The 15,131-nt window shown below is 39.1% G+C and overlaps 1 protein-coding gene across 1 annotated transcript in view; it reads right to left on the reverse strand.

Annotated features, from left to right (window-relative positions):
• The window catches only part of ACER3 (alkaline ceramidase 3), a gene marked incomplete at both ends in the record, with an annotated part of 65,152 nt that overhangs the window by 29,496 nt on the left and 20,525 nt on the right, over nucleotides 1-15,131 (reverse strand). The window contains one exon of the mRNA XM_082014502.1: nucleotides 6,142-6,252. Within this exon, the coding sequence (XP_081870628.1) occupies nucleotides 6,142-6,252 (111 nt within the window). The remainder of the gene's footprint in view (nucleotides 1-6,141; nucleotides 6,253-15,131) is intronic.

Here is a 15,131-nt window from a genome sequence, read left to right on the forward strand (position 1 = left end):
GGGTAAACTTCAGCAGAAGGGAACTAATACCTCATACTGCATTCACCGGGCCAAGGGCTGTGCTAGTCGGAGTTGCTGTCTCGTGGCTTAAGGCAGGGTTAGTGTTTAGTGCTGAAAACATGGCAAAGTAAAAAGAGGAAACACCTACCACATGCCAAGGATCGCAAGGAAATCTTATTTCCTCTGCTATGCCCAGAGCACAGTACCTTTTTGTCACACTTAAAGTCTAACTTGTAAACTTACAAGGGGCTTGATGTGTTTGTCTCCAGAAAACAGTGGTTTAATACTTAAGCTCAAATATCTTCATATGTAGCTTCTACCTGCAGTTCTACAGGAACGCAGCCATCTTTAGATATACTTCTCATCACGTAACTTCAGGATCAAGACATTTCTAAGGAATATTTACTTCACAAAAACCATCACTGCAATGAGACATTCTACCAGCTTGGTGCTTTTCAAAACACGAGTGAACACGATCACGGCAACTACACCAGTTTTTAAGAGAAGCAACTTTCCCATTGAGCCACTGACAAACTGAGCAATAGATTTGCTCCTGATTTTGTAAGGAGGGGTTACAGTTTTCATTTTAGGTGTTTCCTTTTGCAAAGGAGCTTTGCTCACTGGAAGCTGCGTATCGGTTGAGAGGTGCTTAACACCATCTGAAGCAATACCATTTCCTCTCTACTGTAAACTCGCTTTTTGTAGTCAGAACAAGTCACTCAGCATTTTTACGAAACTCTCAAGTTACAGGGGATATACATAAATTATGTATTAAGCACAGAATGCACATTAAGTCACAATATTATGAGATCAGAATAGCTCTTAAGACTGGAAATGCAAAGTCAGGTTAGCTGCTATATGTAGACTAACATGGTCTTTTTTGTCCTGCAGTAAACACAATGTGTGGTTACTGCCAGTTGATAAAATAGTTGTGTTAGTGATGATGTAAAAGCAATGCACCTGCAAACTTTATACATTTATTTCACTGTGCTTCAACACCATCAAAGACTTCAAGGCAATATCCATGATAGAACTAATCTGACATTATACACGAGACCCAGCTCCATATATGAACCATATAAACTCGCAGGATTTGAACCCTAGAGGGACAGAAATATCCCCAATGAATTTTTCAATAGTTTTAGGAAGAATCAGAAGTATCACGTAATCAGTGAGAATTCATTATGATACAAGACTATCCATCAGCATTCAAAATTCTTATCATAAGCCTGAAGTCTTTATAGAAAAAGCAGTTTATCGGGATTTCACAGATGAGGTTTGAATTTGAAGTGTTACAGGCACTGTATGAAAACATCCTGAAGGAAGGATGCTCCAGATGAAAACACCTTTATTTAGGTATCTACACATGCACTAGGTGTCAAAGCTTCCACTAAAGAGATTGGCATTATAAAGAGTAATTCATCTGGCCAAATATAAGGGGATATTTTAAGATGAGTCAAATGATTCTCTAGGCTTTACCGACTGCAGTGGGAGACAGACCCCTCTGCACAGGTAGACAGACATGTTTAGGTGCTTGAATCTGGAGCTGAATTCCACCTATTGTTTCTTACAATGATAAAATTGAACTAAACAACAACACACTGCATCATAAACAGTCAAAGAATGGAAACAAGATGAAAAAGTAGCATTAAATGAACAATTTTTATCTAATTATTTTGTTTTGTAATGGTTTCCCTCTGTAGCGTAAGAGAGAGGAGAGACCTTGGTTACTCCAAGGGCACAGCTCTACAAGTAAACTCGAGAGTGGCTGGGGCTGCTCCCAGACACTGTAACACAGCCATCCACACTAGTGAATCGTGACAACAGTCTGCGGCATGAACCTGGCCTGTTCCAACCAGCACCTTCCCCAAGCAGCTCCCAGGCACAGCCCAGCAGCCAGAGGAGTCCAGAGCCCGTGCCCAGCAGGGAATTTGTATGCGGTCACCTTGTTTTGGAGCTAAGGCGAACAGACACGGGCTGTTCCATGCTACTTGGCTTCAGCACTCAGGAATGTTCCCGAGCACATTTGATTTACTAACGTCGACATGGCCTAAGCACCTTCTCTACGGCTGTTAGGTAAGAATAAGGGAATTAACTTTGACTGAAGGGCTTCTAACAACTATTTTCACAGATACAGAGTTTCACTGGAAATGAAGTTTAGTAAGCTGTTTACAAGTTCCTATGGCTATGTCTAACGTAGAAAACTTTTTGCATCTTTTTCTTCTTCCACTTTGGCACAGCTCGAATGACTGATCCCTATTAAACAGGCCAAAGAAACACAAAACAGAGCAATCCTTCCAAATTTCAAGTAAAGCGTCTAATAAAGTATATAACTCCATCGACTGCTTTTTCTTATCTCCTTAGGCCCAAAACTGTTACACTCTCTCTTTTTTTTTTTTTTTTTTTTGAGACCCTTCTAGAATAGGGTCCCAAATGCAACAACCCCATGCAACGCTACAGGCTTGGGGAGGAGCAGCTGGAGAGTTGCCTGGCAGAAAGGGACCTGAGGGTGCTGGTTGACAGCCGGCTGAACATGAGCCGGCAGTGTGCCCAGGTGGCCAAGAAGGCCAACAGCGTCCTGGCCTGTATCAGCACTGGTGTGGCCAGCAGGAGTAAGGAAGTGATTGTGCCCCTGTACTCGGCACTGGTGAGGCCGCACCTCGAATCCTGTGTTCAGTTTTGGGCCCCTCACTACAAGAAGGACATTAAGGTGCTGGAGCGTGTCCAGAGAAGGGCAACGGAGCTGGGGAGGGGTCTGGAGCACAAGTCTGATGAGGAGCGGCTGAGGGAACTGGGGGTGTTCAGTCTGGAGAAGAGGAGGCTGAGGGGAGACCTCATCGCTCTCTACAACTACCTGAAAGGGGGTTGTGATGAGGTGGGTGTTGGTCTCTTCTCCCAAGTAACCAGCGATAGGACGAGAGGAAATGGCCTCAAGTTGCACCAGGGGAGGTTTAGATTGGATATTAGGAAAAATTTCTTCACTGAGAGGGTGGTCAAGCATTGGAACAGGCTGCCCAGGGACGTGGTGGAGTCACCATCTCTGGAAGTGTTCAAAAAACGTGTGGATGTGGCGCTTCAGGACATGGTTTAGGGGACACGGTGGCCCTGGATTAATGGTTGGACTTGATGATCTTGAAGGTCCTTTCCAACCTTAGTGATTCTGTGATATGAAACATTTGGGAATCACAGTTTCCCAGGGAGCATGAGGAAATGACATATGGTAGAACCCAATACCGTACCACAGCATCGCAAGGAACCATCCAAAAACAATTGCTTATTCTTCAAAGTAGTGACAGTCTGATGATTTGTTCCACCTACTTCATGAGATGCAACATGCTGAAGTAACTGCTTAAGATTATTCTTCATAATTTATAGGTGGATTAAATAGTTCTCTAAAGCTTAAAAATTGTATCCAGTTCCTACCGAGTTCATTGACAACATGCCCTTTGAGCTGAAAGGCAGCAGAAATAAGGGCTGAGAAGAGCGTGCTGTATCTGAAAGAACTTGCTGAAAAGTGCAATTCCATCTGGGCACCAGTATGAAGACGACATTTATTTGAAGTCATTTAGAAATCCCCCTTCTTGTTCTGCCAACTTTGGATCTTAGCACGTATATGAAATGAACAGTGCTTCCCGAATTTAACATGCATTTGGTTCAAAGAGGAAATAAATGTCAAGAAAAGAAATTGTGGGGTATAAAAGTGAAGCACTGAACACAGCATGGTAAAACACAAAGGAACTGACAATCAGCTAAATGTCTGGAAGCATCCAAAAGAAACAGCTGATTTGGATCAAAATCAGGTCTAGAAACAACACTTATGTTCTCAAGTGCTAACAGATTTAAGTTTTATGCCCGCTTTGACAGCTGTCTTTTAACATCTTGTAAAATCTCAGTAATGGTTCAAAGTTTTTAAAACCTACCTAAAGTGTCCTCCCTTCCACCCCCATCTTTATAGCAGAATTGTTAAAGAATTTCTACTTTAACAAAACAACCCTTATAGACACTACTAGCTAGTTAGAAGCTCTGCACATGGTCTTTAATGAAGCATGGTGCCCGAAGTGAAATCAGAAGTTCATGTTAAATTCACTATCCCTTTACAGATTAAGTGTACACTTATTTGTTACAAATTAATTAAGTAGAGTGAAATCTGTTGATAAATAAAATTACTGTAAGGGGCAGAATTCTCTCTGGTACTTTCTTACAAAAAGAAATTTCTGTACACTTACTCTATCTCCACTTCAGTATGTTTCTCATTCAGTCACATGCACAGAAAGAACGACAATGTTCCTGGCACCTTTCAACTATATTTAAAATTCTGTTTGTCTTCTCATTTGCTCCTTTTATTCTGTAGCAGAACAAATTTTAAGAGGTTTGTGATTCCAAACCACCCTGTTCCTGGTTTTCACTGAGAAACTATAAAGCCTTCTATATTCCTTTACATCCTTCAATTGCCGTAAAACAGTCCAGCGTTACAAATACTGAAGCAGAGACAAAACAGAAGAGAAATGGTTTGGGGAGTGCCCTTTAATGTTAGGTTCCAACATACAAGATAAAAATCAAGCCATGCAAGCACTTATCACTTCAGACAGGAGCCAAAGACATCCCAGTCACAGATGAGCTGAGCCCAGCTGGAACTCAGGACTGCCCTTCAGGACTGCCCTCCAGCACTGCTGTCAAATACGCAGGCTGAGCTCCCCTTCATGAACACACAGAACATTATAAAACTGAAGCCCACGGTATTTACTGTGGTCAAAAAGACAGACTTCTTTTTTTTTAGTATTAAACAGTATATGAGAAATGCCCATTCAGGGCAGCCTTGGTGTGACAGCCTGACATTCTGGTCAGATAGTGGCACGCTTTGTCCATCATGAATGTCGCTGACAGAGGTAGACACAAGTTACGGAGAAGACTGAGTCTCAAACACAGTTTACTTTTTTGTTTGTTTGTTTAGAAAGAACAGCAGCATAGGATACTTTGATTCAAGAACATGCTAAGAGTCACCTTCAGCAAACGCTTATACACTGTTTCTTTCCCTGTCTTATTAAAAGGGAACCCTGACCTTCAAGAATTCCTTCTGCCAAACTGTATTATACTGAGACAAAAAATGAATAATTACTCAAAACCATAAGCAGTCTACAAATGGTTATCTGGGAAGTGTTCAGACAACATCCAAAGCTGTACATTGTTGCTGCTTACCTTTCACACATATCAGCAAAGCTGATGTAACTGAAAAACCATGTTGTACCTAGTATACGTTACAGTTTAATTGGCATCAAGAATACACTTAGCATATGGATATGTGGTTTTTGACAGTGTTTGTCTAAATACACAAGTATGCCAATGTTAAAAATAACACTTACAATAAACCAATCTCTTACCACTGAGAAGACTGAGAAAGATAGCATCCACAGAGATAGGAGCTATAGCAAACATAGAAATCCTGTGAAGCACAGAAATTCAGTGAAATCTGCTTCTAGACCCAACCACCAAATCTGAACCATCTTCAAACACCTTCTTTTCTCATAAGGAACATGACTCCTAGTTGCATAACTAATGTTTTAAAGGAAGTTGGTTCTTTTCTGGATTTTGCTATTTTAGAGAAAAACGGACTGCCCTTAAGTTCACCTATGCATGAACGTGACATTGTTCTTCCACCCTTGCAAAACTTCCCAGATAGATGGCAGTTAGGTTATTGGGTGATATATGCCAAAGAGGAACTGAAAACAAATTCAAACTCATGAAGGAATGCTTTTCCAGTTCCTTCAAGATCTCGGCCATTTCTTGTATTACTGTTCCATACAAACGTCACAAAAATATTAATACAGTTTGGAAGTAGGACACAGAAGACATCTTTTAGAAATCATCATAAAAGGACACAGTAAGCTAAGGTGCACTGAGCAGGACTTAAACCAGAAAAAGATCACTTTAAAATCTCATAAAGTTATTTAGTGAATTCTAACTTCACGTCCTTCCAACAAATACCAATTTTCTGTAAACATTAACATATATAACAAATTGAGGTTTACATTTCAAACACGTAGTATTTGGATTTAACTACTTGGTTTAGTAACATCTGGTTATTTTTCATTCCACATCTGAGCTCTCTTTATAATGAAAGAGCAAATTAAGTTTTGAACATACCTGTAAGACACAAATATGCAGCTAAATACCGTTTTTCAAGGCCATCTTTATAGGTCTGAATCGCACCATAGATTGGAGGTAGAATGAAAATCAGGTTACTCACTGTGTTCCCTGTAGGACAGAAACCAAAAGCAGAGATTTAGAGTTGGGTACTGTGCACTTTAAATAAATAAAGCTGCATTCCCTCATTAAAGGCAGGTTCAACAGTTTTCATCCAGAAAGCTACAACTTTTCTGAAGTTGTCTTCTGCTTTAACACAAGTTAAATTTTGGTACAACACAGTTAACTACTTGAAGGCTAGAACATTTTAACTCTTCTGTTTGTTTTTTTTTTCACATGTATGGATAGTAATATAATTCTAATTTAACTTAAAAGTTTGACTTAGATGGTGCTTACCTTCTTGGCAGGAGGCAGAAAAATAGGGTTACTTTGATTGTACAGCTCATGAAGTAAAACCCAATTCCTTAAGGAGATATAAGCCCCAAATAGTTCAAGCCTGGTATTTTAAGAGCCCTGTTTGTTTGGTTTTTTTCTTTTCTTAAACCTATTCTTGGAGCTCTCTCCTCCACACACCCTTCAGATACTTTAAGGTCACTGAGTGACTCATTCCCAAGTGAAACCAGCTCAGTCTTTACTATCAGTGTGCTAGTCACTGCGCACACACTGAACAAGCCCGATGGGATGCTGCATTGCAGATCACAATTAAGACCAAAGACTGTAAGAGGGTACGATAAGGAACAGCAAAAATTCAGAAGTCACTACTGATCAGCACGACAGGCAACTGTCAAGGCTTATCAAGAGCTTTAACTTCAGCAAGATATCACTGCTGTCCATCCCTCCTGCTGAAGCTGGGATGCAACGTGAAGAAACAACACGTGTTGCAGAGGTCAGGGAAAGCAAGAACGAGCCAAGAGCCCAGCTCTCAGACCAGGGGGTATGACGACTCTTCCAGCACTGGGGAAGATGAAGGAACTCTTCTTTTTGTTTTCTTTAAGACTACTCTCCCAGCCTGATTTAGATTTTTTTTTTTCAAATTGTCCTGGCCTATGCAAAAATACAATGAAATATTGAGAAGTTTAAGTGAAGCATAAGGAAATGATACATTTCTCAGCAGAAGGGATGCAGATTCAGCTTTTTAGCCTAACCACAATTTTGAAAATAAAGGTTATGTAATGGGAATAAAATGACATGCAATTTGGGAAAAAGAGCAAATCTACTTAAAAAGGCAGAATGTTGCTTACATAAATTAAACTGCACATTTTCACATGCCATCAGTTAAACATATATAAAACTAAAACTCTAATTTCCAAATATCTCAATGAAAAGTACAATGTATGAGGCTATGGAGAGGCCAAAAAATCCTATTTCTGTCTTTTTTATTCAGCAGAAAATTTCAGAAGAGTTTCACTTTTTAAAACAATGAAAAGGAGTGAGCAGGCCATGTCTGAATCACTCCCCTAATTCAAGCACCTATTTTTAATGAGTCCTACTTCCCAAGGTCCATCCCAAAGAAAAGTGAAAACTACCAAACTATGATCACACAACACCAGAGTATTACAGCACACTTGGGAACAAAAATCCATACTTTACAGGTTTCCAGAAAATTGAAATCCAAATGGAAAAAAAATTTATTTCAGAGCGCATGAAGCAGAAGTGTACCTAGTTAACTTTAACAAGTTAGCTCTTCTAAATTCTCACAAAGTAGATTTAAATCTCAGTTTGAGACAGTCTTCTCAACCAGATAACAACCACATCTGATTTTTATCAGACCTTCTTTGAATCACTTCCTTATTGATTTAACATCATCTCCTGCACAACCATGAATTTCACCAAGTTATAACAAGCAAAACAGAGATCTTACTCTTCTAGTCAGCTCTGTAGTAATTTCCTCCATGTAAAAGAAGCCCAGCTGAAATGAAAACAGCTCTGCAAAGACATACAAGTTTATACCAATACAAAAGGCCTTTGTCATGCTTAAACTCTTTGGGGAATCATTAACCTTTTACCACATTCCCACAGTGTTGCAATGGGCAGTGATTCACTTCCAGTGGAGACCAGGTTTGGAAGAAATCCACTAAAACTCAGTACTGTGTGGTACACTGACCATTACCACGTCCTCTCGCAAATCATGCAAAGATGTCATCCAGCCTCAAAAAGCAGAGTAAAGGCTATGTAGTCTGGATAGCGAATCTTCTGCTTCCTAAAGCTGTTCTCAGCTATGCCAATTTTCAAGAGAAGTTATGAGACATCATATAAACATCACTGTTCAAGGTCACTTCATTATGAAACTGTCAAAAACCTGGCAAAAATTCAAATAGGAAAACACCAAACAAAAGAAATACCATGATGTTTATCCACAACTGGGGAGGCACGTGACTTTAGAAGAGAGTTCCAGTAGGATAACAAACTGCATGTAAAAATGCAGAAAAGAGATTCTTCGGTAGGAAAGAGAAGGTTTCAACACTTCCTGTAAAGCTATAATTATGTTAAATTATTGAAAATTTATGAGCGTTTAATCTAGGACCATCTTGCTGAGAGAGGAAATACCGTAGAACTAATCTAGCTGTGAATTCCTGCCACTCCTCCTCTGCACTTTTTGGCCCATATTATCCGGAACATTTATAGCACGGATTAGGCAAGTCTCTTTGCAAAACACACTTATTGAAAGTTGTGCAAATTTTTTTTACAAAGGGAAGTGGGGGCGGGGGAACAATGAAGTATCTGGCATGCTGCTAGTAAAATTACTTCTTTCAAGAACAAAAAACTACAAGGCTTCTTTCAAACCCAAGGTCCCTAGGAGTGCTTATTTCATAAAAGTCTAGCTAGTCTTTATAGGATTATCCTCACACAGAATAGCTTCTAAATTCATTAGAAGGGATTTTTACTAATTCCATCAAAAACTGGCAGTGGGATATGCACAGAGATTAGCAAACAATACCAAGAAAGAAGAAAAAGGTGACACAACTACAGACCCATAATTCTGAAGTTAATTAACAAACAATGAAGTGAAGTTTTGACGAAAATAGATACGGAAATTGAAAATGGGAAAAAAGTTAAACTGTCAAGAAACCTAATCTTTTTCACCAAAATTTAAAAAAAAAAAAAAAAGGGGGAAAAAAATACAGTAGATCTCCTTGGGAAAAACAGAGATTTGAGAATCTGCAACTAAGGCATGAGGCAGAAAGTATGCAAAATACTTAAAGAAGAGATTATTGGTTATGCCTGTAAGAAATACAGTATATCAGAAATTACATTAATACATGTGGATGGACCTGGGCTTAACTCTGTACAACATTCTTATACTTCAGTATTGGATTCCTTGAATATTAGTCCAGGGAGTGATCTAATTTTTCTTTAGTAACCAAAGACTGTTTCTCAGCATTTTATCTTCAGCCCGTCTGTCAACAGAAAGGAGGACTAGATTATCAGAGGAAGAAATGAATGAACTCTCAGGCTGAAATGACAGAAATGGGATTAAATATGATGGCCAAGAACATGCCTTTCAATGCGAATATGAATCCTTATTCCAAATGTAGTATTAATGTATCTGAAGTGGCAGAAGTGTGAATTAAGATTGCATGGTGACTGACTGTAAGCCATCACTGTAGGCACCAAAGCCCCTTAAATTTATTTCCAGTAGAGGCAGGGAAAATAGTAATGTCTTCATGCAAGCCAATAGTAGAATACACTGTTCTCTAGTTATTGATGAACGAAAAGAGAAAGCACATCAAGTGCAGAGAAGCATCACTTAGATGGGAGTGATGAATGGGAACGTACAACATCAGAAGGGACAAAAATTGCTTTGCTCACCTAGCCTAACAAAACAGCAGCTGGATGGAATAAAACCGTGCTCTGTAAATACACCATGGGTAAATGCCAAGGACAAAAGGGAGCTATTTGAACTAAAGGATAATATTGACAAAAGAATAAATAGATATAAGCTAACCCTAAATAAATGCAGGCTAGAATTAAGAGGAAAGCTTCTCGCTGAAGAGGAGGTATTTACAACTGCTTCCCAACAGAAATGGGCAGCATGATGAACCTACCTGCTTTCAGGGTAAAGCTCAGTAAGCTCAGAAGCCACATTACATGATGTGGTGGCCTATCACAGCAGTAAAACAGACTATGTCCACAAAGATTATACATGGTACTAGTTAAAATGCTAAAGTAATGTCTAATCACGATAAATGCAGACTGTGTGACTGTGTTTCAAGACTGTTTTAATGCAAACCATTGTTTCAAAGTACTGTTTTATTCATTGAGAGAATGCCATAAGGTACCAGAACAAAATCAAATTTATGCAAAACATCATTTCAACAGGCCTCTGTCTACGGGAAGGACAGCTGTATGAGAGTCAAACCACACCTGCACCCCATTCTATAAATACAACAGCAAAACCTGACAAGTCTTTTACAATGCATGTACATTCAGAGTCATGTTCAGGTCCTAAAAATATGTGTATTATCATAAATGCACAAAGATCTGTACAAAGACTGACCATCTCAAAGACAAAAACTTGAACCTTAAAGAGGAAATTGTATTTACAGGCAAACATGGGCACAATATACTGCTTACAGAGAGCTTGGTACACTTGGTACACAAATTTGAAGGGCGTTACTTCTATAAAGTTTCCATTTCCCCAACTATGTAGTTAATTCTACATTAGCAAGTCATTTCTACAGTAAATTTGGATGAGGAATCAACAGGATAAACCAAGTAAAGTTGTAAATAAGTCGAGTTGTAACAGAACACGGTCATCAAGAGGTAATACGCAGGATGTAAAAACATCAGGAACATAACACTGGGAGTTAGAATACAGGTGATGTTTTCAGTGAGGGAGGAAAAGTGCTATTATAAAAAAGAAGCAAAAATTATCATCTTCAGCTTTTGACAAGGTGACCAGTGTGATTTATACAGTGTTAAGAGATGCTTTCTCCTATGTTTGCACACAAAACGGCTGCAAATTTACCAATTGCATGGATCTCTTTAAAGAAAGATTTTTCTCTTGGAAGGATCTCTAGGAATACGAAACCAAAGATGAACCCACAGAGCCAGTAACAGTGAAAGGAAAGGCATAAAAAGGGTAGTGCTGTGGCCCAGCAGCACCCGGTAACGTGAAACAATAAAAGACAAAAAGGTGCTTGTTTGCAAATTAGATTTGAACTGGAGGAGTAGGTAGCCTAATAGCTTAAAGACTGGGGAGGAGTCTAGTCTATTTCCTTAAAAGAATAAGAAATTCATTAAAATCTAACATGAGAGTCCTTGCTAAGACACAAGTACTTCACAGTTCACCTACTGCAGCACTGTAAGGGTCAACAGAGGAATTAATCTGAATAAAATCCAACAAGTTTCCATACATCATATGCTATGCTTTATCAGTCAATAATAACTAAGCCAGAGCCCAGAGGAGGTTTGTATCACTGACATTTCAAAATATAGGCATTTCATGATTGTTCAGAAGACCCAACTACACAGAATCAGCTGTTTTGGCCACTAACTTCAATCTTACGCTGTTTTCGCTTATGGCTTATCACCAGGAGGGCAGTATAGCAATTAGATTTTTCACTTCCACCAGCCATTTTTAATATCTTCCACTTCAAAGTCTACGATAACTACACTTCAGAGTGTCAGGAAATGAAAACTCCAGTCTCCATTTGATATTTCAGAAGGACCTCAAGGGGAGAAAACCAAGTCATCCCAACGGGAATTTTGCCAATATGTAATTATTAAGCTTCCTACCTGCTAATGTGCATGAAGGATCAATATAAACTTCCTTCTACTCAATGAAAGACAACATAGCATTACTCCAGGCTGGAGCATGGGACCAATGCTGACTTAAAAAAAAGAAACCACGTAAAAAATGGGGACAGGTGGTGTTTAGAGTGTTTATTTTTTAAGTGACACGATCCATTTCTTACCTCCTGTTATTCTCCTTTCCAAACACTAAGCAAGCCTTGATTTTGTTTACCTGGACATTAACTGAAGTTGCAACTTCAGCAATTCAGCTGCAACTTGTATTAGCCACCACACTTCTAATAATAAAATGGGAAGAATACTGAAGGAAACAAATAGCGAAGCAATTACTGAACTGTATAAGCTATGTATGAAAGCTTCCTGAATAACTCTAAAAATGGGTACAGATAAATAACACTTCAAACTAACAGGTTATTAGAGGGACTATTAGATCTCCCTAGGTATTTAAAATAAAATCAGACATCTAAAGAGCAAATTCATATAGAACATATGAATCATGAAATTAAAAGGTAGATAAAACACCATAGAAAAAAGTAATAATGTGAGTATATTACAAAGGAACGCTGCATTCATCTAGCTCTGTATAGATGTTGGCATACTATTGTGAGAAAAACTGTAAGGGACAAATGAGAGGGAGGGGTCAGATACAGCAATCAGGAGTACTACCAAGGAAAAGAAAGACCTTTAAAAAGAAGCTACCTAAATCTTGGCCAGGGAGAAGCTACAAGAAAGCAATGTGGAATCCAACAGATTTACATGGGGGAAGGGCTGAAAAAAATATATTATTTATATTACTAAAGAGCAGCTTTCTCATCAGCACTAACAGACTGAAACAAGGAAAAGGGAAGCTTAGGTAGAACATGTAGATATCAAGTTTATTTGGCAGCAGCAACATCTCCCAAAAGAGGCCACGAATCCTGGAACAGTTTCAAAGAAGAGTGGACAAGACGCTGCAAGATACACAAAGAAAACAATCCACCATGGGCGAAGAAAGGAAGCAAACGAAGCAGGAACACAGCCGCCTCCTCAATGCTAGCACCAACACTGATGCATACCACTAGCATGAGCACGCTGCGTTCCGGTCGCGCGCGTCTCAGCCCCAGCCTGCTTCCAGTAAGTCAAAAGTGCTGGGACGAGGCCAAAAAACCGAAAGGCAGCACTGCTGCTGCAGAGCTGGTGGCCAGCTGGGAGGTTTCAGTGTTTAAAGTCAGCGTGCAGGGCAGCGCTGCTAGATCTTCTAGGCTGCTTCTCCCTTGCTGCGCCTCCATTTCTCCAGGATATGTAAATGTACGCTGATCTCTGTCTGAAGAGGTAAATCATTTCAGTGATTTACTGAATTGGGGTGGGGTAATGAGGCAATTTTAGAAGAAAAAAAAAATTAATTATTAACAACACAATTTGATTTTTATTCCCAGTGCTCATTTATGAGCGGTCCCAACATGCTGTGTCAAGTTACACATGCCAATTTATGGCCTTACATACTTTATATTCCAGCTGCAGAACACATTCCTTTGGCATTCATCATACTCGTTCAGCTAATATTCTAATATTTTTGTAGATGTTTTTGCCAATTACAGCATTTCATGTTATATTCATGTTCTTCAAAATAATCAAAAGGTAATTAGAAGACAAAGTTCTCAACACTCCTGACTAACAAAACATGCACAAGAAAGCTCAGTTCAAACCTGTGAAGTGTGGGTGCATTTTCTAATGCACAAGCCTCTCTTTGCTATGCACGTCTTACAAAAGCAGTTATTATTAAACTGTTTCTGAATTGCCCTAGGTTACAATTACGCTATCCTTTCCTTCACCCTCACCTCTCTGCGAAGTGCTTTGCTACTGTGTAGTAAAGACACTAGAAAATTAGAACCTAACAGGAGACTGTACTAACGCTGACCTTGCTTCTTATAAATATTATACTAAAAATAAACGAGTGAAAGCTGATACTACACAAATCCAAATTTCAAAGCTCCACGTTTCTTCATAAGAAATCAACACCCTTGCAATCCCAGAAATCCAACGTATGCGTTCATCATGCAGATTTAAATTTAGATGGTGAAACATTCGTTGCTGGGCTAAGGTTTTGCTCTTCTCCCTCAAATCTAAAACATATTGGTTACCTATCTAGTCTCTATTACTGCGGTGTCTGAGCAACACCAGTCTTCTGTGTACTTATCCTCAATATCCTTGCAAGAAAAGGGTGCCTGAGTCACAAAGAAACCTGCATAAAACTGAAGCCAGGACTTTCAAACTCCAAAGTGTTCCTCTAGCCACTAGACCATCCCTACCTGCCACAATAATAATGAATGAGTTCACCACAACACCTCTCACAAATAAAGCTTCAAAGTAGAAAGTACATCAGAGTAAGAACTAGGTACTTTCCAGAACCAACATTTTTGTTACCAATTCTTATAATGTTTAGCATAATGGAGTATGCGAAGACTATACAAATGAAGAAAAAGTGTCTGAAGGTCCAGAACTTGGATCGATTTTTTTTTGAGGAAGGATGACTGATTTTTTTTTTTCCCAGAGGCATCTGGCTTGAAGCCTTTCATGAGTGAGGTCCAAGGTCTGCATGAGATGCTGCTCCTCAGAAAAAAGTCAATAGGTCAGATTACAAAATGTGGAGGACCGACTGTGAAGTTTAACAGATAATTATGAAAGCAATAGCAAGGGAAATATTCTAGAATAAAGATAGCTATAACAGCTACATCAAAAAGTCGTGTTCCTCACTTTTGAAGCCAGTTTTGCTAATTATCTTACTGTGGTTCTAACTATGTCTATCACACCTAGGCCTGTCACACGTGCAGGGCATTCTGAAGCATTAATAACTGGTTCTTGGGTTTTGAAGGGACCATTACACAAAAAAAATAACAATATTTAAGGATATAGCAAAAGTGCTAGAATCTATCCTTAGCCATTTTTTGAGACTGCAGGAAGCAGCCTGCACAAATATGATAGTAGACAGCTCCCTTACAGGAGATTTTATTCCCAATCTAAGATATCCACAAATAACTGGACTACGAGGAATACCCTTGCATTACAATTAGCTGATATGCCATCCTGTTGTATTTTAATGTTGCTTTCCTAAAGTATGGGAAGCCTCATGGAAAAAAAAGCATCATTTCCCTGATCAACGTGCACCTAAGCTGATGGCAAGCAGACCAATTACTTTGAAGTACACATGGAAGGATTTTGCAAGTAAATTTAAAGTAAAAACAGTTGACAGAGGCAGA

The sequence above is a fragment of the Phaethon aethereus genome (assembly GCF_964289735.1).
Source record: "Phaethon aethereus genome assembly, chromosome: 1".
NCBI classification, from domain to species: Eukaryota; Metazoa; Chordata; class Aves; order Phaethontiformes; family Phaethontidae; genus Phaethon; species Phaethon aethereus.